General features: G+C 39.9%; 1 protein-coding gene across 1 annotated transcript; it reads right to left on the reverse strand.

Annotated features, from left to right (window-relative positions):
* Positions 1-1,520: 1,520 nt before the first annotated feature.
* LOC108546141 (homeobox protein Hox-D3) lies at positions 1,521-6,030 on the reverse strand. The gene is made up of 2 exons (XM_017898082.1): positions 5,706-6,030; positions 1,521-2,404 (listed from the first exon to the last, which is right to left on the reverse strand). The coding sequence occupies exons 1-2, from the start codon at positions 6,028-6,030 to the stop codon at positions 1,521-1,523; spliced, it is 1,209 nt and encodes a 402-aa protein (XP_017753571.1).
* Positions 6,031-10,193: the final 4,163 nt, after the last annotated feature.

Genomic DNA, 10,193 nt, shown 5'->3' on the forward strand with positions numbered 1-10,193 from the left:
GCGCTTCCTCGCAGCAATTTCTTCAGAGAAACCTCCGAATCTGCTAGTGATACGAACGATCGAGATGTTCGGAGTGTCTGAAGAATGATTCGCGACTTTTTCCCTCAATTTCGTCCAATTTTGTCGCGTTGCTTTGGTCAAGCTCAGATGCAATTAGGGTTCAAGGTGGTTTAGATAGAGGATTGTTGAATTTTACGCTTGCTAATTATTTTCAATAATTTTCTGAGAAGGGTTTAGGAATCTGTATTATAGGTAGGACACCTACGTGCTTCTATTTCATTACGAGAGTTTCGAATGGACCTTGGATTAGAAGAAAATGAGATTTAATTTGGCTTGCGATTAGGAGAAATTAGAAATCACTGTAATTGTTAATTTAAGATGCATTGAATTAACGCGCATGCAGAATTTTTAATGAAAATTCATTCCTAGTCTTCTCCTTTTATTAGGAGAAATTAAAAATTGTGGGAGTATACGAGTATATAGGTATATTAATAAAGATTGTTGAGAAGAACCATATTTCCACTCTGAGTTCTAACATAAATGACTGGAAATTGTAATTTGCGGTGCATTCAATTAATGTTGAATGCGATCATTTCATCCTACTCTTGTCTATTTATTAAAGATGAATTTTCTGCTCTGATTAATCCACAAGACTAATTCGACTCAGGGAAAATTAAAGGTAGTGGATTTTAATTTGCACGATATTGAATTAACCTTAACTACAGAACTTTCTTATTTACTTTTTAAATAAATATTGTAAATATTCCAATCTGGTAAAGATTTATTGAAACCAATTTACGTTGAATAAAAGATCGGAGATTTTAATTCAGCAAGCATTCAAATTTGTATTCACACGCTTATACGTATTACATCGACACGGGACATATTGTGGGTTATTTACATACATATATACTCTCGCAAATACCATGTTATCGCATAGTATCTTTACATTCCGATCAATCGTTTAAATACATTTCCGGTTATAATTAACCAGGTCCGACGAAAGTGTTCTTAAGTATGGAATAATTAACGTTTTCCCTTACTCAAAGTCAGCATCGACACGTAGGTAGGATAAAATCGAAGGTGCGTCGCTGCTTAACTGTAAACCCCCCTCGTGTGCCGTTACTTCTTCGTATTCCTCGCGTAAACGTTCATTGTTTCGCGTGGTGTAATTATCGTTCGCTAACTAACAAGTACAACCGAGGCCGTAACGGCCGCCATTCTACGTACTACATTGTCCATGCCTTACATCGTATCGCAAACCATCGACGCTACAATTTAATTTCCGAACAAATTATCAACCCTTCATTTCCATTTTATCTCTTCGACATTTTTCCTAGAATAACCTACGAGTCTAGACAATCTTGCAACTCGACAATGTTAATTTCTCCATCAGACAGGACTAAGACTTAAATGCAAAATGAACATAACCTATAAACTAGCGCAAAATTACTCTAAAGAACTTATCATAGAAGTACGATACTATTCCCTCATAAAGCAATCAGAGTATTCCTAAGACCTCACAAACTCATCAGATCTGACGGCAGTTCCTGGAAATCTAGACAGACGCTGTTACGGATAACCTCGTCCAGACTCTTGTTCAGAGTGTTGGTACTGAGCTCGCAAGCATTCTCGTTCATCCAACAATTCAGATCCGTGAACAACGACAAATTGGTCGAATTCTCTTGCGCGTTGGTTTCCAAGTTCGGTTTGTATACTTGAGAATTATTGTCCGTGAACGCTGAAGAATTCGAGGACAGAGCGTAGGAGTTGTACACGTAGCCGTCTGCCTGACGAGAACCCTGAAACTCGTCCCAGGGTTGCTGGAAATAATTGCAAGGCTGTTGTTGAGGGTACTGGTTGATAGTTTGATCCTGTTGTCCCTGGTAGAGATGAGGACGCCGTTGCTCGAGGAGAAATGGCTGCTCCTGAGGCGCGTAGCTCTGCTGTCCGCCATATTGGACGCTGTTGTAGGTGGCGCAGGGGAGTCCTGGCAGCGTTTGCGTGACGCTCTGAGCGTTCGTCGGATAGGAGTACGAAATATTGTTCACGTTCTGATTCGACAAGGAGTTCTGAGGTTGCGTGGTGCCCTGGACGGTCCAATTTAGCCGGGTATTCGAAGGGGATGTGGTTTCCGGTTTTTTGTCAGGAGAGGCGCTCTTAACGCTCGCAGGCTTGCTCGAGCCGCCAGCTTTTGATATCTGCTCCTTCTTGTATTTCATCCGGCGATTCTGGAACCAGATCTTGATCTGCCGCTCCGTGAGGCACAGCGCCGACGCCATTTCGATTCGACGTGGACGACACAGGTAACGTCCGCAGTTAAACTCTTTCTCCAGCTCCACCAGTTGCACGCTCGAGTACGCTGTGCGGGAACGTTTACCGTTCGTCTGCTTTTTCTGAGACCCTGCAACAGAAAATTCATTTTCTTGTTAGGATACAGATAGTGGAGGAAAAATCGACGGAACGAATTCTTATCGATGATACATACTGATACATATGAACTTTTATTTTCTAAGATATTACTGGAGACATTGATCATTCGTAATTTGTTGCAATTTGATATAATTTGTTTTGTTTCTAACGATAAAGTCGAGAAACGAAGCAAGATTACTATATAAATCCTCAAATTCCTTTTCCCTCGAAAATTTCAGATTTTAAGGAATTTTTCAGTACCCAAAATATTCGAAGCACAAAGTTATTAAATAGAAATTATAAATGTTTAAGTTCTAGGTCTTCGGCCTTCGATTCCAATATTCAAGAAGCTTCCTAACATACATAAGAGTGTGTCAGACTCGTTAATCGATAGGATCGAAAATTAATCGAACTGGAAAATTATTAGTTCAAAATTACAAGATTATAAATTATAAAGATACTAACACGAGAAAATATCCAAATATAAAAATCCTAACGAAAGAAATAATTTGAACAATTTGCGATGGTAGGTAGAAAAGTTGGCGTGTAAATGAGTCGTTCGTAGAAGGTCGGCTGAGTTAAGAGTCTGGACAGGACGAAAACGAGATTTCCACCTGGAAACAGGAATCATCCGGAGGACGCGTCTGGGGAAGGTGTCAAGGGTCGCCCAGTGGGAAACTTGTCAGCTCACGAGGTGGCCTATGTTCCCGCTGTGCAGCTCAAAGGCATCGCGCTAAAGCCGTGTTATTGGATTAAATGATCCTGGCGTGAATTTACAAGCAAATACGATTCGTCAACGACGCCGATCAAACAAAGAGGACCGCCTAGCCCGTCGAGGACGCGAGGCTAGTGCGCGACAATTTGTCGATCGATGATTGATTTACGACGCTGCTGGCGCAACCTGACTCTGTCCGGGAAACCGTGAAAAACAGGAATAATCGAGGGGAAATGTCCTATGAAAATGAAACTATCCCCAGGAATCTCTATTTTCCACTTAAAATACAGAGCATAGGTTACAGCAAATATTTATTCATCGTCCATTTTTATACCTGATCGTCTCCTTAATATTGACAACTCTTTCCAATTTTCATTATTTCATCCTCAATCCTCTCTTTCCTCTTTCCCATCTTCTTTCTTTCGCTAATACCTCGTTTGAAACGCCTTTTCTTCCTAATACTGACCATTACGAGATATCGATCCTCGATGAAACTCATCCTCAGCGAAACTCGTCGTCAATGAACCTAAATAATAACCTATAAATATCACAAGCAAGTGTAATTGGACACAGTGACTCGTCGATGAAAACAATCCGAAATTATTTTTATTCCTCTCTACGGTATACTGGTAACAATTTTTATCCGTTTCGGAAAGATGTGGAGCAACAATTCGGTGACAGAAGATAGGAATTCGTGCATGCAGCTAGACACGTGTCGATGATTTCGGTATTTTTTCTTCGACCACAGATAAGACTATTGTGACACGCGAGCTGCGTGATTCCTCAGGCATTTCGGGGCGTATCGATGCCCCCAGGGGTGGAAGAAACGTTCGAGGAAACGTTATCGTCGGAAATGGACGCCCGATTTTCACATTCTGATCGACCCGCGGTAGCAGAAGCGCTGTGAAACCTGTGACGAAGTTGATAAGCGCTTTTATCTCCTCGTCGACACCATTGATAAGCTAATTTCATCGAAATTCTTGGGTCTCGGGCACTGAGAAACTTGGGAAATGTCATTGTGACGTGGAAATTGTGAAACGAGGAAAACGCCCCACCTCTAACTTGATCAAAATTTGACTGAAATACGAGTTTCTCCTGATTGGTAGCAAAGAATTAATTGAACTTAGCATGACCGGGAAAATAACAAGTCACAATGGGTGAAGAATCTTAGAAAGAAGGAACTTTGAAGAAGAAGGTATAGAAGATATTAAAGATAATATCGACGTTGGAAATTAATCTTGGATTCTGTTTTAACATTAAACTACAACTGGTCAACGTAATGGGAGAGTAATGGAAGAAATAAAAGAAACGTAAGATGAAGAAACAGGATAAAAAGAGACATAGCAGAAACCACTTCTTCCTGTTTCATCCTGGATAACATGGACTCATTCTTCAAGGGAGTCGATCGATAAAAATTAGTCAAATGACTTTGCCAAGTGATTGATTATTACCGATAGAGCAGTCGATACACGAATCTTGGCAGAGATCTGAAATAAATATTGCGAAATGGATGAAACTCGTGTCAAGATAAATATTCCTGTAATAATCTATGTGATACGTATATGAGTCAAGTCGCGAAGACCAAAATCGATAATGAGGAGTTAACGAAGACTTCGAAAATAATAATCTAGGCTATGACAGTTTAGCGTTGAGAACAATTAAGGAATTTTCAGTGAGACTCGCAGGATAAAGCCGAAGTACTTGAAGTGTATTCCGCGACCAATAAACGTGTCAGCACTGACCCAAGGATAGCAGTCCATCATCTGGTGACTCTGTTTTATGTAAACCTATGTAGAGCATCGACGAGCAAGCGGGACGAGAGCGCCGTTTTATAATCCCTCGAGACTAAAGTCTCCTAAATGGGCAGCTCGTTAATCAAACTTGATTCAATGATGTCTACGGGAACGTCTATTTGCCTAGAATCCGTGACGGCGGTGGACGTTCTTGTTTAACGTTGCCGTGTAATTTTAGCCACCGAATAAAAACGCTCTCGTACTTTTTCTTTTTTTTCTCTTTTTTTTTTTCTGCATACAGGATTAATTTTAGCTCCGCTCTAATTTCACTTCACTTTCTGACGTTTAGACAACGAGAACTTATTTCGAAAAATTCATTAAGCTTGGTACATCTTAATATCGCGGTATTACCTAATTACACCGAAATTTTTAATTCTGTCTTCGCTAAATTCTACCATTAATTTGTCGCAATATTTTAGAAGACTCGTTCAAATATTTTCCACGCGTGTATATTACGTATTGATTCTATACAATTCTCAATGTCTAAAGATTCTGACAGAATGCACTATTATGACGTTTTTATTGAAAGAATAGAGATTTTAAGTGATAAATAAATTCGATTAAACTGAGTAAAATAAGAAAGTGAATGAAAACTAACCTAGCATTACACTGACTAATAAATAAACTGTATTAAACCGTATCACGAAAAGAACGAAGAAATGTATTAAATAATTAACAACCACGGTAAACTAATCTAACGTAATTCGAACTAACGAATAATTTAATATTCGTTTAAACTAAACCAGAAATAAAATTTAGAGAAATATGAAAATTGAAATAAATACCTTGACCCGAGGATTGGTTCATATCCACGTTAACGTTTGATCGCTGCTCCTCCTTCTGTCCAATATGCTCTTCGCTCTTCCCAACTTCCGTGAACGATGCTCTCTGTTGTTTCCCGTTTATCCGCTTCTCGTTCCTGTCGATATTCCACGAATATTCCAGCTGCTCGTTGCACACCATGTTTCCGCCGTTTCGATATCCATATCCATTCCAGCTGGTCGTGGAAACCGAGGATCCGACACTCACAGGCGACAGAGGGAAGCTGGTGTCCTTCATGGGTTTGGTTAATGCTCGACTATGGGTGTTCTTAACGAAGTCAACTGTCATATTCTATCAACTGTCCGTTGGATCGCGACCGATTTTCCCGGCTGACTTGAAGGAACGTTCACCAGAGAAAGCGACAGGTTCAACGTACCAGGAGCTACTGATATGTCGTGCGCCTATTCCTCGCCAATTTGTAGGGCCTGCCGGGCCCAACATGGCCGACCAATCGCGATCGCTTTTCCGAAACCATAAACCCTTTTGTCCTACGAGGTTAGCTGGCCGCGACTTCGCTCTATGCACGAGTGCAATCGACCAACCAGCGATCAGGGCCCGATAACGCGAACCACTCAGGATTTCCCGAACCTCCATCCTCTGGCCAGAGAGCTTCCAACGGAATCGACCAAGCGAGACGACCTGTGCCGCTCACCTCTCGCTAATCCCTCGATCGTTCAAAGGCTGGCAGAAATTCGACCAAGATTTCCTGTGACACTGTACACGGTGTGACGGTGTACGCGTCTAGGATCATTTTAATTGCTGCAGGATAGAGATGAAAGGTCAGACGACTGAATGGACGCCATTGTTTCGAGGACGCTGGCGAGTCTCTGTCGTCTAGGCGGTTTCGTGGGTATTCATAGATACATTGAGTTCGAGAGAAACGTTACAATAGCTGATTGTGGATTTTCTATTCATTATTCGGTTGTCTATGAGACTCGCTTCTTGAAATTTTCCAGCTTCAGGAAATTTGGGGGGTTCGAAAGGGTTGGAGGGTGAAATTTAGGTTTCTAGTATGAGAGGATTCTTTGTTGGGTGAATTTAGGATTGGTGAGGGGACTAATGAAATTTTTTGAGGAAATTTGGTTACCGATTTTCGGTATTATTGTATCGAAAGCCTGTTGGTTTGTCTATTCGATCTAATACTTGTATTTTAGATAATATTTCGCGCAGATAAAATTATGCAAACCTGGACTCACGTTTTATTAAAGTTACAAGAAAAACTTGGAACAATTTGCGAAAACATAGACTTCATTTATTTAGCATAATTGTGGATTAAACAAACATTCTATGGAAAAAGAATGTTGTCATTATTGACTAATTTTTCTATATCCTGGAATTTCTCAGTTGAATATTAAGAATTCTTTAATTAACATCGAAATTTTTGTTCCAATTTCTGCTGTAAGTGTACTGTATGGACATTCGCTGGTACTATTATATTTAACCCTTTACCTGGAAATATGACGCACAATGCAGCCATTGCCTGTTGGCGTTCACGGAAAATCGATTAATACGCCGATACGTTTACGGTACACAACAATGCGAAACTTTCTTGGTAGTATTCCCAGCCACTTCACGCAGGCAAGTGATTCCTTTATTAGAGGGTTTCCTTGTGCTTATGGTCGACACGAATTCGTCGTTTCTAGAGACCATAGTCGTACGATATCGATGCAATGCGACTAATTAATTAAGAATGCTCTCAACTTCTCCTTACAACGGGAAAATATATAATAATCGATAATAATGGATTTTTGATCGATTATAGGAAATAAATAACATTAACAAATAATTATTATCTCACAGAAATCAATTTGGAAATTTGATTTAGACAAATCGAGTATATTCAAACATTTGCATATTTGTCTATAGTACATGACAGAATAATAGCACCTACCTAAATTATAACTTTCTTGCATAGTATAATAGAGATAGAAATTTCACCTATTTAAATGAAAAATGTCTGTCATCTGTAAGAAAAAATAAATCTAGAAAATTTTGTTATTCGAAAATGCGAATATTTTTAAAAAATTGGCTATCATATTAGACACAGGAAATAAATGAATAAACGATTAAGTAATTAAGCCTAGAAAACAACCTTTTCCCTATATTGTCCAATTAATAATCTATATCTACAATATCAAATTTGATCTATAACCATAATTTTCTTTTTTTACGATATACCTGCTCCGAAGTTACTCAAGAAACCCTAAAAATCACAGAGTGCTCCACCATTTTACCACACATTGTGCAGTAATGATCGTAAATTTCCGATTTACATGTAACCGATACTGCATTAATAATCCATCTATTTAATCCGATAATAATACTTCTTTCGTTAAGTACATGCGCTCCAATTTACAACGTACAGAAGCTTATAATAATCGGTTCTGGGAATACTTTAGACTCTAACAATCCTACAACGAACAATTAGCGAGCCGATTTTCACGGAACGAAAATTCCCTCGATCTCGGCCGATCGACAAATCGTCAAATACGACGTAACAAGTGCAAATCCTAATTATTTCTCTGTCTCGGATCTATTTTTATCAACGACTTGGAATAAATCCCAGCAGAGACAGCACGAAATCCGTTCACGGTCCAGCTTTCGAGACACCAAAGCGAGAAATTGATCAGCATCATTCCTCTCCTCTCCCTCTCTCCGACATCCAACGTTCCCTTTTTCTCTACCCCCTCTCCTCCCCTTCTATTTTCTCCTTTCTTCCCAGTTTTCCCTCCTCGTGGAATCAGCCATTCTCCTTCCGCGCTCAGAGCTGTCTGCAGGTCCGCGCCACCGGTTTTCCAACCCTCCGCGCCAATCCACCCCCTTTGGCCACCGCCTCCCACCGTTCCACCTCCTAGTCGACGAAGGAACGCTCTCTTTTTCCGCGCTCAACCGTTCCACAGACAAAGATCGCCCGAAGGAAAAAGAATATCGTGTTCTGCTCGCGAGTCGGGGGTGGACTCTGCGGGAAAAAACGCATTTTCCCGCTGTTTCTTTCGCTAATTCCCTTCTTACAGCCGAGTTTTTCCACCACGAATTTGCGCGTTTGTAGTTTACGCTGGATTTTCCCTGGGGGAAAAAATGGTTCTCGAGAAAACCGTGGTTGGAAGGGGTTCCGAAGGATTTTGGAAGTAACGTAGTCCGAATTTGAACGGATTGATTTTAATTTGCATATAAATTTGAAAAGGGTTTATGGGTTGTATATATCTGGATTGTAAGGCTCTCAATTTTTTAATGTTTAGATATTTGGTATATGAAGGGGAGAAGATAATGACTGGATACTGACCGAATAATGATTACATTTGTGAAATTTTTATAGGATAGAAAATAGGAATATTTAACTTTTGCTACGTTTTAATTCATTGCTCCCCTGGTAATTTTTCTACCGATTTAGAGCCTTCTGATATAATTTAATAACTTAAAAATGAAATGGTTGTTAAATATTAATTTTAAAAATTCTGTTTTACTATATAATAATGGCGTAATGATATACACTAAAATAACATTAATGTTACGACTGCCATGCATGCGGAAATGACTGATTTATCTTGCAGAAAGTCTATATAAAATCCTATATAGCACAAATGTTTCCATCACGCTATTTCTATTCTGAAGGAACATCGATGAGTGTCACCTCGAGTTATGACACACTAACAGCAAATCTGTCGATAAATCTAATATAGCCTAATTGTAAATATAACAATAAATAAATATTAAAAAAGAGAATATTCCTGATAACTCGCATTACTTCTATATTATATTCCCTATATTTCCCTAGAGACTGAATTTACCGTATTATTCGTTCGTCCAACATACTTCAACTATTATAACCTATGCCTACCATTACAACATATCCTAATTATACATTTCATATCAATAATTTCACCCTTGTCATACATCTCGTCAACGATGTTCAAAAAATAAACCAACATCCTGATATTTCCTAAACTCCTACTCAACGATATACAGCACAGATAATTCATAAATAAGCGGACTCTAATAACCAATAACCTTCAACTACAACCCCCATTTACGTAATCTTCTCTATCCCTATCCGCAGTGGCGAAATCCCGTTCGCGGAACAGGAAGGGCCTCGTTTCTCAAGAAACGAACGCGAAAAATCCTGCTACAATTACCAGGCGATTGCCCGGTCTCGGAAACGACTTTTGAAGAGCGGAGGGGCCAGGGGGGTAGGGATCGGCCTTTACGCAACGCCGGTTAATCCGGAACGGTGGAATTTTCCATTCGGTTGCATCCAGCTCGGGATAAACGCGGTTGGAAAAGTCAGAGGCTCAGAGCGGAGGACGTTAAAGGCTCGTCGTGGTTGTCGTTCCACGTAAGAGCCACGGAGGACGTAAACGCCTTATCAAGCCGGCGCTCTAATCCCTCGTTGGATCGCGCTTGTCTGCCGTGGCAGTCGTCGTAGACCGTCCTGGTAATTTATGGCGTTTTAA

This window comes from Eufriesea mexicana, unplaced genomic scaffold (genome assembly GCF_001483705.2).
Source record: "Eufriesea mexicana isolate 0111107269 unplaced genomic scaffold, ASM148370v2 scaffold611, whole genome shotgun sequence".
Lineage (NCBI taxonomy): Eukaryota > Metazoa > Arthropoda > Insecta > Hymenoptera > Apidae > Eufriesea > Eufriesea mexicana.

What these genes read in the sequence shown, in the direction of transcription:
- LOC108546141 (XM_017898082.1), bottom strand. Translation starts at nt 6,030, where the DNA reads ATGACAGTTGACTTCGTTAAGAACACCCATAGTCGAGCATTAACCAAA. An exon ending in GAACCAATCCTCGGGTCAAG is followed by an intron (nt 2,405 to 5,705) that starts GTATTTATTTCA and finishes TTTCTGTTGCAG; the next exon opens with GGTCTCAGAAAAAGCAGACG.